We start from the raw sequence: 17334 nt of genomic DNA on the forward strand, positions 1-17334 counted from the left end.
AACCAGAATCAAACATTTGAAGGTGTGTAAGGACTTTCCTTGGCTGCTTTGCTGTGGCGATTGACCAAAATCTGTTTCAAGTGCCTATCATTCATTACCAAGTCTTCTTTAATTAAAAATAAAATATGTAAGGTGAATTATTGAAGAAAAAAGACACAAGAAAGGATTTGTTCACTGCTTACTCAGAACTTTTTTAAATATATGTTTTACTGAATTTGATTTACAATTATAAGTGTTGCAAAGGCTTTAATTTTGGGGGTTGAGGGGATCCTCACATTTTATTTTAATCTAATTTAATGAAATGCAATTTTTATATTCTGCCTTCTGCAGCAAGCTACTAGAAAAGTGCTCCCAGTGCTACCGAATTTGGCATTTTGTCAACATAAAACCCAAGAATTTTGTAAAATTAATATTTCAAAGTTCTTTGGAGCTCAGAGAACGACTCCAAAGGGAGCTTAATCTAGCATGTAAGTTCCAAACCTTAAAAAAAAATAGTAGTATTTTTCAGGGATAATTCTTGCTTGTTTTGCTGCTTTAATCAATGTCCCTGTTTAATATTAATCTTAGCATCCACCATGGAAAAGAGGGCTCCCATCTCTACCAGTTTATTGAAATCTTAGCTTTCATGGAAAAAATAAATAAAAATAAACCACCTGCAGAAAACTTTAGAATAGGGATCCAACCCACTATACAGATCATTAGTGCATCATATCTTGTATGTAATGTATTTCCATTTTTTATGCTAATCTTTCATCTAGTTTAGTTAGTGCAGAGTTTTAGCATCTGTCTTGCGGGCCGATACAGTAAAAACGCGGGAGAGCAGGTGAAAGCCCGCTCTCCCAGCGCACGCACAGGCCACTTTCCTATGCACACGATTCAGTATTTTAATTTATTTTAATTAGGGCCGGCAGTAAAAAGAGGCACTAGGGACACTAGCGCATCCCTAGCACCTCTTTTTTGACAGGAGCGGCGGCTGTCAGCGGGTTTGACAGCCGACGCTCAATTTTGCTGGCGTCGGTTCTCGAGCCCGCTGACAGCCATGGGTTCGGAAACCGGATGCCGGCAAAATTGAGCGTCCGGTTTTCAAGCCACGGGCCTATTTAAAAAATTTTTTTCTCTTTTTTTACTTTTTTTAACTTTCGGGACCTCTGATTTAATATCGCCATGATATTAAGTCGGAGGGTGCACAGAAAAGCAGTTTTTACTGCTTTTCTGTGCACTTATCCGGTGCCCGGAGAAATTAGCGCCTACCTTTGGGTAGGCGCTAATTTCTGAAAGTAAAATGTGTGGCTTGGCTGCACATTTTACTTTCTGTAACGCGGGAATACCTAATAGGGCCATCAACGTGTATTTGCATGTTGAGGGCGCTATTAGGTTCAGGGGGGGGTTGGACGCACGTTTTGGATGCACTATTACCTCTTACTGAATAAGGGGTAAAGCTAGCTAGCACATCCAAACACACGTCCAATCGCGGGGTAACAGTGCGCTCCGCCGGAGCGCACTGTACTGTATCGGCCCGTTGGTGTTGCACAATGTATCTATTAGTAGATTTGCCAGCCATTTGGAAATCGTTTGATATTGGAGACTCATTGGCCCCCACCTCATTTCTAATATTAGTTTGTGCTCACTGCTGCTAATGTAACATTTTTTGCGAATAATATTTTTCAATCTTTAAGGAAAATCACAGAATTGGTTTCCTTAATGCAAAGTAAATTTAAATCACAAGGAAAAAGCCTCCAGTCCCCTGGTATAATGAGAACCTGAGGATTAAAAAGAGATGACTGTGTAAACTGGAAAGCATATGGTGTAAACGTCTACTGGCAAAGAATCGGGCATTTATATTTATTATCCCATCAGTGTTGAGGAAGCCAGAATGATATATTTTAGGACCTGCTTGAGTGAGGCTCAAAATCGACCTGAAGAGTTATTCACAAACTCTCTGGACACAAGGAAGCAAATCAAGCGGGTAACTATATTACCGCACAAGAATTTGCAGGCAGTTGCACCAGTAAGCTAGCTGCCTAGGCCAAGAAAACTCAGGATGCCCAGGGCTAAGGGGAAATAAAACATAGTATTAGAAGATTTTTACTAACAACAATGAGGACTTAATAGAATTGGGCAGAGTCAAATGGGAGTTTTTTGATCAAGTCAGCAAAATGAGATTGAAGGGTTTATGCATGATTTAAAAAATTCTGTTAGTCTAATAGACTCATGCCCATTCTTTATGTCTTAAAAGATGTTTTGCAGAAGTGCTTACCAAATTGTTCAATCAATTGTTATCGGAAGGCTATTTATCAAATGTTTTAAAGACAGCCTTAGTTTGGCCTGTTTTTAAAATGAATAAATCTATGCCCCAGGATCCACTTAACTGTAAACCAATTTCCAATTTAGGCAAAGTACTGGAAAAAATAGCCTATAGACAGCTGAATGATTTTTTAACAGACAATAACGTTTTGCATCGCTTTCAATGCGGGTTTGAAAGAATGTAGAAGATGGGCATTTTCCGTCATTGACCCTATGATATGGGATGCGCTACCTGTATCAATTTGAGCTATTAACAATATAAATACTTTTAGAAAACAGGTGAAGGCCTTGCTTTTTAAAAAGCGTATGGAGAAGTTGATAAGATTAGGTAAGATTCTTGCAGTTATGTAGCCTCTACGCAGAGTTTTTTACTTAACAGGCAATAATGGGAAATGTTGTAATGTTTACTGCTGTTTTTATATGACATTTATGCAATTTTATATATGTTGTAACCCACTTAGCTTGGCAGGTTCATTATAGGCAAGCTATAAAACTTTGAAGTAAATAAATAAATAAACAAACAAACAAACAAATGTAAGAAGTGCATCCGCAAATAAGCATTTAAGGCCTAATTTACCACATTTTTTTCCCTTAGACATAAAATGGGGACAAAAAAAAAATAATTTCTCAGAAGCTAAAGTCCCAAAAGAGAAACTGCTAGGGTTGATGAAATAGAAATGGCTAATATCGGGCTGAGCAGGTAGCTCAGCAGCAGTGCTGGGGAGCATGGTGTCTGCTCCCCAGGTTGGTAGGGGCTGGAGGTGCTACAGAGTGCTTGATTCACAGCACCTAGGGGCCGATGTAATAAGGTGCGCTGAAGCTGCCGCGGGTTTGTACACGCGTTTCCCACACAAAGCCCTTTACAGGGATGCAATAAGGGTTTTGTGCACGGGGAAAAAAGAACGTACGAATGAACTCACGGATCCAAAGTTTTTTCTGCACAAATGCATGCTAACGGCATGCAAAGGAGGTGATTAGCTAATAATAGGCAATGCAGGGAGCCATGCTAGTGCTAGTGCCGGTTTTTTAATGCAGGTTTTTTACCGCCATGGTCAGGCCACGAGTTAAGTGTCAGCGCCAACTCGGGGGGGGGCTATGTCAACATCCTGAAAACCACCTAAATGAACACCCATCTTGGCATCTGAGTGTCCAGTTTAGCTAGGCACTTTTCTGGCCATCGGAAGATATTACATGGTTAAAATTAAGTTTTGGATGGAACAGAACTAGCTCAGCACCCAAACGGCAACAGTAGCTAGGCGCCCAGAAAGGACAGGCGCTTTACTGGGTTGCAAATGTATGCCGTCAGGCACCCAGAAAGGTGCCTAGCTATCATTGCCACTCAGGTGGTGAGCTAGGCGCTTACTTGGTAGCGTCCAAGTGGCAATGGTAGCTAGGCACCTTTCTGGGTGCCCGATCATGCAGATATGCGAGCAACTAAGCACCTAGCTAAGCACCCAAATGGCAAGGTATGCTAGGCGCCTTTCTGTGTGCCTGATCGTGCAGATGTTTCTGCCACAAAAAGAGCACAAGCGGCCTGATAAGCACCTGGCTAAGCACTTATCTCAGCTTCTGAATGGCCAGCTTTTCACGGCGTCCAAGGTAGGCACTTCCCTGGGCGGACAGATACACGGGCAGAAGAATGGCAAGATTGTTGTGAATTAGCATCCATGAAAATATTTGCCCCGTTTTCTGCAGCACAGTTAATTGGAATATTAAAAATACTTTCCAGGGTCATACTTTCACCTAATAGGGAGACCAATTTGCTCGCTCACTCGCTTTTATGTGTGGATTATCGGCTCGGGTTTTGAGCACGGATGTGGCCGCTAATTACATAGGCCCTGTACCATGCTTAGGTATGCGCATTTTTCTGTACGTGAGCGAATTTCTGCGTGCAAGTCATTTGCATAATTTATTGTTTTTACATCCCACGGAAGCAGCAGCTTCAGCCATGCGTGGTGATCAAAACCCCGTGCACATAACGAGCGCCTGTTTTGCCGCGGGTCTTGGTACATCAGCCCCCTGGTGGCGAGGGAAACTCAGCTATAACTCAATGGGCCCAATTTTCAGATGCCAGAGAGCCAGATAAGCAGGATTAATCCGGCCATCTAGCAGCTGCTCAATATCCGGTTATACTCAGTAGCTGCTAGATAGCTGGATAAGTCCGGCTATCTGGCTAGACAGCTAACTTTTGGGCTGGCAGTGGGCCGAATGGGGTGGCACTACTTAGCCGGATAAGTTATCTGGCTAAGTAGTGATATTAAGATTTGGCCGAATAACTTGTCCATCTAAACTTGCAGATATAGCTTATCCAGCTCAGTAGCAACTTCTACGCAGATATTCAGTGGCATAGTCGTATCGCTGATTACCCTTATCCCTTAGCCAGGTAAGTGTTAACCGGCTAAGTTATTTAGCCATGTAGGCTATGAATATCTACCTTAATATGTGCATGTGGGGAGGGAGGGGCACCTACTGGCTGGATTTAGGGTGCAAGTATTCCGGGGTCCAGACAGAACAGCGGGTCTAAGATCACTGTAGAGGCAGAGCTGGGCTGGATGAGGTGGCTTAGAAAGAGGCCTGTGGAAATGTAGCCCCAATAGAAGCCACAGTTCCAGCTGAGCTGGAAACCCAAAGGAAATGAGAAAATTGCCTAGCCATTTAAAAAAAAAAAAAAAAAGCCCATCAAGATTTCTTTAAAATGATATTAGAGCAGCAAAATATGCAAATAAAGCGATAGAGACCTGGCTGCTGCTCCTCAGACACTGGCCCATGAGAGAGGATTGCTCATGCTGCTAGCATTTGCATACTGTATGCAGTATATGCTGAGAATGGCAAAAGAGAAATAAAATGAGAAGTTAAGCAAAAGGCATTAAGAAGAGGGAGGGGGTTAAAATCCAGAAGTCAGAAAGGGATGGATCTGCAGTTCACACTTAGCTAAATATATATTTTTCATCAACCATTGAAAAATTATATTAACCATTTTCTTCTTCTGCTCCGGCCTTCAGTTCATGTTTACATTTTTTTTTTGTACTCTTTTATATCGATACCTGTGCCTGTTGCTAAGAAACCAAGCCCCTTACAGCAGTTTCCCCAGGCCTGAATGGCTCCTGTCTGGCAGATGTCAGAGTTTGAAAGCTGTGTGCATCGAGCACTGGTTGCAAATATGCAAAGGCAGAAGCGCATTTCAATGGAAATGCCACAGAGCAGGGAGGGGTGAGGAGAATATCGCCTCTGTGTTCAGGCTTGAACGGGAAAAGAAAGTGAACATCTTGACAGAAATAATATTACATAGTGTGGAAATAGAATTTGGCTCAGGAATATCAGTATTTTTATTTTGCCCCAATGCTAGACAGCAAAGTGTCTTATTGTCACTGTTTTTCAAGTTTGAGGGGAAAAATATGGTTTCATTAATATTATGGGAAAGATTTATTAAACTTTTCCTCCAGTGCAAGCATTGCTCCAGTTTTTAACTGGCATTTTAGTTAGCGGTGGTCGTTTATATGTTTAAAACTGCTTAAAATTTAAAATAAAAATAAAATAGAAAAAAAAATAACTGGTTATTTGTAAATGTATACGGTTGGGTAGAGTCTGTGCCTACCTTTCCATGCACCGACTTAATCCCAAATTTTCAAAGTGTGGAGGAGTAGCCTAGTGGTTAGAGCAGTGGGCTATGAGCCTGGAGACCACCAAGTCCCACTGTCGCTCCTTGTATCCTTGGGCAAGTCACTTTACCTTCCATTGCCTCTGGAAAGGAGGAGTTAGGGAGGGGATCAGGGAAATAGGCCGTTGCCCTTTTACAGTGGCGCTATGCCCATGATAGTGTGCGGCCGGCTGCAGGCTATCACCTGACCACCCCCCTGCCCCCCTTTAGTGCGGGGGAGGGGGGCGGTCAGAATGAGGAATCCTGGCCTTAGATTGTAAACCTTCTGGGGGGGGGGGGGGGATAGGGAAGTACCTGAATGTAATCCACTTTGAAGTGCTGAAAAAAATGCTAAAAGTGGAATATACAAATCTAAGTAAATTAAAAAAAAAAAAAGAGAAATTATGTGTAAAAGTAGGCTTTGAAAAGTTATGGATAATTGGTCCAGTATGCACAAAGCTACACCTGCTTTTTGGAGGGCACAACTTGAGCAGGTTAACATAGGTGCATACCTTTGAAAATCAAAGCTGTATGCGGACGTTCCAGCTCCACCCTGGCTCCGCCCTTCCCCCCCCCCCCGGAACACCTCTCCCTAGTTTGCATAAAAGTATAGGCATAACTGGGTTACGAGCATAATTCTAACAGCCATTTCCATGCCCAAAACCATGTTTTATGTGCAGGAATGGCTTTGAAAATTCAGCCCTGTGAAGGTGAATGTCTCCTCTGTTTTTATGAGAAGTGTGCAGTAAACTGTACAGTGCATGGCGTACTGACTGGGCATATCTGCAATTGACCAGCCTAGCTGTGCATACCGCTGTTTCTCTCTTCATCTTGGTTCAGTCGTTTCCCTCCAGAAGTGACTTGTTCAATTATTTGTTTAAGATGATGTTTGAAGACTGCCGTGGAGAGCTCCTCATAGTCACAGCCCAACACATTTGCTGCATTATTGGCCCATTCAAACTTCATAAACTGCTTCCTGCCAACTGAGAGAAGAAAAAAAAATGTCAACCTCAACCACATGTTTCATGATTTTCTTGCCTTCTTGGTGTTGCTCAATTAACTGTGTGTTACCATTAATTACTGGCCTGTTTCTGTTTGTCCTGCAAACTTATCTTTTATTTAATTTTTAAAGGGTACAAAAAAGCAATGCAAGCACCTATGGAACACAGATCAGGCAGCCAATTCTGAGCAAGAATAAGACAACTGTGAGTAGAGCAAGATAAACACCCAAACTGCAGTCATGGTAAATCAAGGCAAAAATAAGTTACCAGGCAGCCCTGACATCTTGGGTTCTATCCCGCCACCACCCAGCTTGGTCGTCCACCCCGTATTTACACACAGACACAAAGAAGAGCCTCAGCCATCTCTGGGATGCAAATTGGCCGTAGCCGTTTATGACCCTGACAGAGGTATCTAAGCTTGGCGCCAAGTCTTATAACTATCTGCAGGGACGGTGCCGATGACTCTGATCACCCTAGCAGAATCTGAAAGGAGGGTGGGGGGCGCTCTCCCGGTGAGCCCCCCCCCATCTAGCGGTGGAGTGCCGCTGCCGGAGGGACCTCATTGGGCACCACGCAGCAGGCCCTACTGGGGCCCCGCGCAGATGTGCCAGGCTGTTGAAAATAGTCAAGGCACGCTCCCCATGACTGACATGAGTCCGCAACAGCCATTTACTAAGAGACGGCCCCTAGGCCCCTCTCATTTTTATCGGCGCCTCCCTGTCTCATATCCAGTATTCATCATTCTATTAATCTTCCAGGACTCAGTCGCCAACGCCATCGGGACCCCATTGTGTGTGTGCCGAGAATATACCCTCGGCCCCCACAGGATGGGCTCCCCTCATACCAAACAGCTACGGCCCCTGCACTACACCTGGGAACACCCTCTGCAAGAGAAACAAATTGTTTCCTAAGTCAGATAAATGCACTCCATCCGGAGCATACAATTCTGCGCAGTACGCATCTACCCACACATGCCTCAGGTAATGATCGCCATGGTGCTCCAGCTCCTTATCTATCTGCCTATTGAATTTCGTGAGGTATCTCCCCCACCATCCCAAGCCCAGCTTTCTGCTGGGGTATTTCTGACCAGCATATTCTGGAAGATGGCCATGCTGCGATGATGCGGCTCAAGTCATCCCTAATCGTGATCAGCAGTGAGAGGCCGGTGCCACTCCCCAGGTCATTCCCACCGAGGTATATGATAACGACGTTTGGCGGTGCATTGGCACCAGAGCTGGTGCCAATGCATGCCCCTCTGGCCCAGTCATTCGACAGTCCAGCCTTGTTCAGTCATCCCCAGATCGAAGCCAAATTTCCCGCTCACAACCCTTCTATGCACGTGGTTGATGAATGAGTGGCCCACAATCCACGTAGAATGATGACGGATGACAGCTGCAAGTGAAACGAAACTTGTCTTAGGGCGCGCCCAGGCTGCCGCAAGCGCAGGGGAGTTGTCATCATGCTTGATTTATGACGCGAATTCCCTGGACCTCCATCGACCCATCTGCTGAATGGCCTCCTGCAGCAGATCAGCAGTCGCTGTGTTAAATGCTGCTCCGATGTGAAAAGAGTGTGTGCCAAAATGTTAACTCTGGAGTCCGGCTTTTTGCAGCACTTTCTTGAGGACTGCGGAGAACAGGTATCTGCTTAGGGTGGATTTGTCCTGATGCAATAAAAAACAGGCCATTCACTTTTGGGCGCAAAGCCAAGTATGATATCACAGCCACCATCGGACATGTTAACAAACCCTTGACTGCTGCCAGAGTGATGACTTGACCACACGCTCCTTGGTCAGTCTTTGACTGCCTCAAAGTCAAGCGTAGCATGCCTCTCAAGATGCTAACATCCTCCCGCAGCAGGCCAGGCTTCTGAATGCTTTCTGCGATGGCGCAGTGAATTTGTTTACATGCATGGGGCTGAAGAATGCAAGTGCAAACTCGGCTCGAAAGAGTGCAGTCTCAAACTTGTTCGACTCTACTAAGGGCATGATGCTCCACAGTGACATCAGCAAGTTATGGGTTAATGGCCTCCGAGTGTCTTGTTGAAGCACGGACTCTCTTGCCTAGCCCAGCAACACTCCTTTAAATGCAAAGTACTGCTCTGCTCATTTCGTTTCCAGCTTCGAGAAAAATGCCCAGGCGGCCAGGTGAGAGCGAACCATGTTCCTGGATAACCTGCGCTTTTTAGCACGCACGATATAGCTAATCAGTAAGTCCTCTGGAACCCTGCGACTGGACCAACCGCTCGTAGTGAGGAACGCCTTCACTTTGTTGTAGTTGTTGTAGTTTCTTATGTTCTTATATTCTTATAGGCGTTCCAGGTAGATGAAGCTTTCCATCTTTGCAGCATCTCGTACGCCATTCTGTTCTGAAGAACCATAGCTGCTCAGGAACCTCTCTGACAATCAGCTCTGCTTGTGGAGAATCAGCATACCAGGAATGTGCTTTGCCTGCACCACAATGTTCATTCACAAACAGCATAACAAGAACTCCCTCAGCAGCTGTGACACCAGGAGGCACTTGGAGGTCTGCTTGTTTATCAACTGTACCACTGCTACATTGTCATACCATAAAACCACCCATTGACAACTAAGGACATCACCCCAGATGTGTAGAGTTACTTCAATGGGGAATAGCTCAAAATATGATATTCCTGGTTAAGCCAGTCGCTACCCAATGGTTTGGCCATTGCACTGCACAGCAGGTGCCTTTGAAGTACACTCCAAAGCCGGTGCCGCCTGATGCATCAGAGTACAGCTGAAGGCTGTCACTACTAATTGGCTTGGGAAGCCACGCTGAGACACCATTGAAGTCCCTGAGGAATTTAGACCACAAGGCTAGGTCTTCTCTGATTGCCTTGCCTACACGCAGACAGTGGTAGTCCCACACATGGCCCACTGTAGACCGTATTAAGTGGTGCAGAAAGATCCTGCCCATGGGAATAACTCGCACTGCAAAGGCCAAACTATCTATGAGTGACCTCATGTGCCTCAACGTGGCTTTCTTACTTCACATGGTGACTGCCTCCATCATGGCCAGCCTTGCCAACATGTCACTGGAGAGACTTGACTCCATCCAGGTGGAATCGAGCTCAATCCCCAATAACGTAAATACCGTCACTGAGTCTAGCGACATCTACTGCCAATGGGACGCCAAATCTCCATGCCAAACTGTGAAACGTATCAAACAGCCTGCTGCATTCGGATATGCACCCTTTTCCTATGAAAAGAAAATCATCGAGGTAATGGAGTAGAGATGCTAGCCCGGCGGCCTCAGTGGTAACCCAGAGATGGAAGGTGCTGAATGTTTCAAAGTAGGCACAAGAGATCAAACAGCCCATTGGCAGACATTTGTCATAGTAGAAGCCCCCTTCAAAGGTAAAACCAAGCAGCGGGAAACTGCTTGGGTGAACAGGGAGCAGCCGAAACACGGACTTGATATCCACCTTTGCCATCAGCGCACCCTGTCCACATGACCACAGGAACTCTAATGCCTGCCTTGCTCGCCACTGAGGAAGAATGCAAAAATGACATGGAAGAGGAGAATGTGCTGGGAGACCCAGAGCTTAGGGAAGACGTCTGTCCTTTCCCCTGTGCTCCCCGCACAAACCCCTATCTGCGCTTGATGAAGCAGACTTACTGAGCAACTCGGTTGGCTGTGGCACTGTATCATTGGTGCCTGCTGGGGGCTTTGGTGTCTGAGGTCTGCCCTCCGCAATGCTGCCACGGGATCTGGCTGAGCACCCAAATGAAGAACAGCAGCGTTGATTGCATGCCTCCTCACTGGCCGATGGGTGTGGACTTGGAGGAAGTGTCGCAGGGCCCTCTGACCGTGCTCCCTATGTCCCTGCCTACGCTTGCTGGGACCAGGACGGTATTGGCTGCGCTCTCCTGACTCCCCACTGCTATCGGGGAATGATGAATAATCCCAATAAGAGTAGGGGGGGGGGGAGATCTATACATGTGGGGGGGTAGTTGGGCCATCTCTCCCGCATCGACCTGGAGTCCCATTCAAATGGCCTGTCCTCCATTTATGCATAGGGGCACCCAGATCCCTTATAGGGTAGAAATGCTCACGGGGCCTTCGATAGCTCCTTTGCCAAGGGACGGGACTTCTATGGAGATGCTCAGAAGGCGAGCTCAATGGCGGTCAGGATGGGACCTGTAGAGCAGCTCCTCCCAAGGGCTGCGCCCTGTTACAGGGCAAGGCTCAGGAAGGGATGCCGAAGTATGCATTTCATGGTCCGCTGGCTGCAGGTGCCGGTGCGGGGGATGGGGGGGGGAGCGGCGCGACCAGTTCGGTCAAAAGGCCCAACTGATCTTTGGACTCCTCAGCTCCAGGCAGTGGCAACTCAAGGTTGAACCCACCGGGATCGCTGCTAGCCCTTGCTTGCGCTGTACTTCCTTTTCCGCATGGAACCACCTGGGTCCCGCTTGGCCATCCATGCCCAATCCCTCTTTGTGCCACTTCTCCCAGACCTTATCGCACCAGCCGTCGCTCGCTTAAGCGGCCTGGATACCCTACCTCCTCCCCGTCAGCTTCTGGCTCCCCTCTGGTCAGAAATATAAGCAGGCGGGAGGGCCATGGGAAGGGAATCAGCAGGTCCTGATCTGATGGGCACCTCGGTGACGGAGGTGCCTAAAGCCTCCACAGCGCACTGTGCTAGGGCTTCCCGAGCCACAGCTGAGGAGTTGGACCACACGGACATCTGTGACAAACGTTGGAAGCACCTCTAACTCAAAATACTGGATTTTACCGAATTAATAGCTCCTAGCTAATAGCAGAATTTTTTTTTTGCGGGGGGGAGCGTGTAAATGGAGAGACCACACAGAATTGAGAAACGGGCAAAGCACAGGGTTGGGTGCAGTTTGGCACATGGCATGCTGCGTCTGCTGCCCTAGAGGTCCAGTAAAGACTGGAGATTTTTTTTTAATGCCAAATCCTTTATATCTAAAAATTTGCCTCTTTTTTTTTTTTTTCTTTTTTCTTTTTTATAACTCACCCAGGTCTCAAGGCCACTGGGAAGTCAGTCGGGACAATCTGGGTCCCACCGGGGTCAGGCCAGGACTGGAGCAGCCAGAAGGTTGCAAATTGGGAATCGTGCCGCGCTGCGCCAGGCCAAAGAAGAAGAGGCTGCATGAGAGGGAGCCGGCAGGTTTATATCTCCCTCCAGCCCCTTCCCCACAGCTAACATCACTACGTCGCTCCCCCGGCTAATCTAGCAGCCCGGCATCGGAGTGCGTTCTTATGACATCACCACCCATCGCCGGGCCAACCCGGGGGTGCGATGACATCAGCAGCACCCCCACAGAGCCCTGGGATGCTGGCACTGCAGGCGCGTCGAAGCGCGTGGCCAGCGCCATTGCCGGCCACCGGCAGAGAGGAAGGAGAGGGAGGAGGAGGAGAGTGGATCCCCTCCCTCATGCCCGAAGGTAGACTGGCCCGACGCGGCAGAGGCGACGCCCCCAGGAATGCAGCGGGCGCCCGGTTACTCACAGCGCCCCACATCTGTGCTGGGGGCGCCTTCCATTTCTTCTGACTTTGCAAACTCTTTGAAAGGTGAGAATCCATTGAAGACGACTTTCCAAATACAGCATCACAAGCTATAAGTGAGAAAACAAGACTTCAGCGCCTGCAAAAATTACATCTTTCAAAATCAAGAAAAGGACTCTAAATTGCCCAGCAGTTGTATACATCTTTTCTAAGAACAATTAGTTGCTCCACGGACAAAATATTCCAAACTTTTTGTACCATGATGATTTGGAAAGCTTTTTCATCAGGATACAATTGCCATCTGAGAAGCGAGCAGAAAAGAAATGGGTAACTGGCAGGGCTGCCTCGGGTTTTCCAATGCTCATTATTTGTCATATTCATGTTTTTCTTATCCCAATGAATTCTAGACCAACTTTTAAGATGGAAAAAAAAATCTTCAAAACTATTTACTCTGTAAATCTGCCTGGGATGATTTGGGGGCATAATAATTGTTAAATTAAAGCAGTTGCATGGACTATTTGTCCCCTCTCCATCCCAGCTACACAACAGTATAGCAACCATCATGACCGTAAACAGGGAGGGTAACTTTCAAACAACTCCATGCTCCCCCATCAAGCACATGCATACAGCCGTACAGAGATCTACTACGCTAACCTTGTGCAAATCAGGTATGCGCAGGTTATAAAATACGTGCATATCTGCCTCCTAGGATCCACGCGCAAGTTTCCTCACGCACAATATCTGCAATGCATTGAAAGCGCTTACTTTTCCTACCTAGTTTATAAACATATGCATGTATATTTTACAAGCCAAGAAAACTGTGGCTTGGTCTCGTAAAATCCTGTTCATGTGCAGAAGTTGGTGTATTTTAAAATATATTTTAAGAGCCCCTTTTTTCACATGTAACTGTGCACATGAGATCAAAAATATGCATGTACTCTTGATGTTTATATAACAGTGAGTGCAAGATACTTATGCTCATATAATTTTACGCTTGTAAATGTGTTGAAAATTCACCCCACAGAATACAGTCAGACATAAATAGCCATGTGACAAAGGCAACCAGCAACAGGAATATTGTCTCTAAGATCTCAAATGCGCTGCATGCTCTGCTAAGTCCATCTGATGCCATATTCCAGTCATGGTCATTAGTGTGGCTTAGTTTCCACAATAAATCAGTTGACCAAAGATTGAGCTTGAGTCCTTTTGAAAATTAATTTTATTTCTGGACTCTGAACACCATAGACATAGAATTAAGCAATATTCATAATTAATTTGGACATATATATCATAGAGCTCAAATATCGGCAGAATACTATTTGTGCTTTCATGAAGGTACATTGACTGTCAGAAGCGAAAGGCAATCAATAAAAACAAACAGATAAATTGGAATAGCATTTAACTGAAACTCAAACAGATAGATACATTTGACAGAAGGCCTTTTCTTTGTTTGCGCCATACAGCTTACCTTTGATATGAAGCTAGTCATAATGGCCTACATGACAGCCCCCTACGGGTCAGTCAGAAAGGAAGCTGAGGCAGAATATCTAAATACTGCTCTAGTGCTAATCAAGCAGAAGGTACTCATAGGTCCCAAGCATCATTTCTTTGGCCCAGGTTCCCCTCTCATACACTCAGACACACACCATCCTGCAGACATATAATCTCATCCATAAAGAAGGAAAAATTTCTGTTTTAATTCTGCCCCGTACGTTGTAGACTGGTTTGTAACTTTTCAGATTCTGGTCCTAATAATGGTATTATCCAGTGAACAATTCACTTTAACCCTTTATTTTTCTTGCCTTTTTCATTGCGAAATCATGAATCGTCTCCCCAAAGTCAATTTCTTTTGCAAGTTCACATGCAGTACACAAACTGGCAAGGTTGCTTAACTATTCTTGCTCCATAGAAGAATGCTTGCAGTTTTTGATGAGTGCAAGCTTGCTGAAACGTCTTTCAGCTTCTGCTGCGGTCAATGGAAGTGTGCAAAAGATCTATAGGTTACATACACGCCACCAAAATTAGTTGCAGTTCTCTGAGGTGGCTTAAGGCAATCTGCCGCCTGAGGCGAGGGATGAAATGGTGCCCCCTCGCGCCACCCCCTCTCGCTCAGTCCTCAGCTCGCCCTGACGCTGTGCTTCCTCCCTTCAGCCGCCACCGGCAGCGTCCCTCCTCTTTTCTGCCTTCGCCAGCCTGGGTCGGCAGCCACATCAGGGGCAGGCAGGGTGAGGCGGACACCACAGTGGCGTTCTCAGAGGGGCATTTTTTTGCCACCTCAAAATTCTGGCGCCTGAAGTGGCCGCTCATTATAGAACCGCCCCTGGCAGTTCTAGATAATCTCATGAAGTAAGATAAGTGGGGATAGTTCATATTCTTTTCCAAAAGTAGATTTTTTTTTTCAAATGCAACATTACACAAGGAAAATTTGTAGAAAGATCTGCAGATATTTATAAAGTAGTCACAGGGAGGGTAATTTTTCAAAAACATTTCCGCAAGTAAAACAACCCACAGAAATGGGCTTTTTAAAAATTGCCCACCCGATAAGCAAATAAACATAAGCACATATTCTTTATTCTGTTCATGCATACATTTACCCAGACTGGCAGAGGCATTCCGAGGGGTGAAGCTGGGCAGACATTTGCACTTATACACATTTTTTGATTTTAAGAAAATATGCATGTACATTTTTCCAACATTTCTGTATACATTTTAGTTGGTGTAATTGTGTATGAGTAGCTTTGATAATTTTCAAAATGGATTTATGCGCATAAGTTTGCATTGTTAATTGATGTAACATGCATATGTTTGCCTGCTAACATGCTCAGGCCTGGATTTATGAAAATGCACTAAATATTGCCTGTGATAGAAAAAGGGGTGTGTTTTATGGTAATAAGCAGTTTATCACAATTTGTGCTAATACCTTTGTGAAGAACTAAGTTACTGTGAATTGTGATAACTCCACTGGGGGGACCATGTCTACTATTTGAGAGAGAGAGACTGACTAGCTGGTATCCTAGATAGGTATTATTTATATCTCTAAGGGAGACCCACTAGTAACTCGAGGTGAGGTTTAGGTATTAGTGTAGGGGTTAGGGGCCACTTTGACATTCAAAGTGAGACGTACGAACAGAACAGTGCTCTCTTGTGAAAGTTTGATGACCCTCGGGGTGAGGAAACTCACCCAGAGATGAGATTTGTGCAATGTTCTCTCAACCTAGCTTGATGGACTCTCTACCTGGGTAACATCAAGCTAGGTTGAGAGAACATTGCACAAATCTCATCTCTGGTGAGTTTCCTCACTCTGAGGGTCATCAAATCTTCACAAGACAGCACTGTTCTGTTCGTACGTCTCACTTTGAATGTCAAAGTGGCCCCTAACCCCTAAACCTCACCTCGAGTTACTAGGTGGGTCTCCCATAGATATAAATAACTATCTAGGGTGACAGCTAGTCAGTCTCTCTCTCAAACTAAAAGAGGCATTTGAGAACACAATAAAGCTTAACACTACTGAAAAGGTATAGCTAAAATCAGCATTAAAGCCATGCAAGAGGGCTTCATAAAACCTCCTCCTCTTTTTCAGATTTGCATCACACCATACGTTATTCCTTATAGCATTTTGATAAATGACCCTATCAGTGAGGTTTCAGCCGCAGGGCACCTAGCAAAGAGCTAGATTCATCAAAATGCTATGTTTATAGCATAAAAAGCAGTCACATTACAAGAATGGGGCGTGGCTAGGGAAATGTGCAGCCTACCACATCGCATCGGAAAATTAAATCATGTGGTGTTGCGGCATTGCACGCCGAGATTTTGGCCGCACTTATACCTTTTTCTCCCGTAGTGCCCAGAAGAAAGGTGTAAATATTTCCATGAAATTTCCTGCACTAAAATGTGATACTTTATCGTAAGCAGTGCTACCAGCCCTTAATTTCCTTAACCCCACCCAAACTGCTCCCACTTTATTAGAAAATTAAAATATGCATATGCAATTTGCGATACGTTATTGCGTGCGATAACACTGTAACATGCACGATAATAGCCTATTGCAAATTGATGAATGACCCCCAAATTTAGCTGGAATTTGTCTGACTAACTTTGCTTGGATATACACCAGAGTGGCTATGCCACTGAATATCAATGGATAACTAAAACTTAGCCGGATAAGTATATCCAACTAATGGTAGGACAGCCGCACAACTGTATTATAGTTATCTGGCTATGCTAGAGGGATAATGTTGAATATCGGTGAGTAATACTCATGGGAATAGTGGACCCTTGGTGCTGTGGTGTGATTGGTGCTGCCCAGTGAACAAGTCCACTAGGCCCACACCAACAGCTGGCAGAGACGCCCTGTGGTGGGACTTGCTGGAGCTTTGCTTATTCCAGCTGCTTGCCCCACAGGTTGAGCCCTTGGATTCTGATGGCCAGCAGGTCTTAGGTAGATCCCTAGGGCAGTCCAGAGACAAGAGCCCGAGCGAAGGTCAGGGCAGGCAGCAGACAACAAAAACATACAACAGGCCAGAAGTCAGGCAGGCAGCCTGACGTCGGATCCAAAGCAGAAGTTCTGGTCCAGGCAGATATCAAAAAAGGTCATGGTCCAAGCCAGGGTCAAAATTTGGAAAGTCAAACCAAGAGGGAAACAGGAATGAAGAAGGACCTGGATAGACAAGGGTTAGGGCAGGGACGAGGCATGAGCAAGACAGGAGCACAGGAACAAAATGACAAGGCAGGAGCAAGACATAGGAAATAGCAATACGCACTGGGACACACAACACACCGGGGGACCTGTTGCTGAGGTATCTGTCACTCCTCTGAATAGGCCTTTAGTAGTGAAGAGCCAGTGATGTCTTCAATTGTATTCCCGCTGCGGATCATTTAAGAGTGTGAACATTGGATGCAC

At 45.6% G+C, this 17334-nt stretch overlaps 1 protein-coding gene across 1 annotated transcript in view; it reads right to left on the bottom strand.

The window, feature by feature from the left end:
- The window catches only part of MYO18B (myosin XVIIIB), an 815563-nt gene that overhangs the window by 620130 nt on the left and 178099 nt on the right, over nt 1–17334 (bottom strand). Inside the window, exon 14 of the mRNA XM_029619020.1 lies at nt 6754–6924. Within this exon, the coding sequence (XP_029474880.1) occupies nt 6754–6924 (171 nt within the window). The remainder of the gene's footprint in view (nt 1–6753; nt 6925–17334) is intronic.

The sequence above is a fragment of the Rhinatrema bivittatum genome, chromosome 11, assembly GCF_901001135.1.
Source record: "Rhinatrema bivittatum chromosome 11, aRhiBiv1.1, whole genome shotgun sequence".
Lineage (NCBI taxonomy): Eukaryota > Metazoa > Chordata > Amphibia > Gymnophiona > Rhinatrematidae > Rhinatrema > Rhinatrema bivittatum.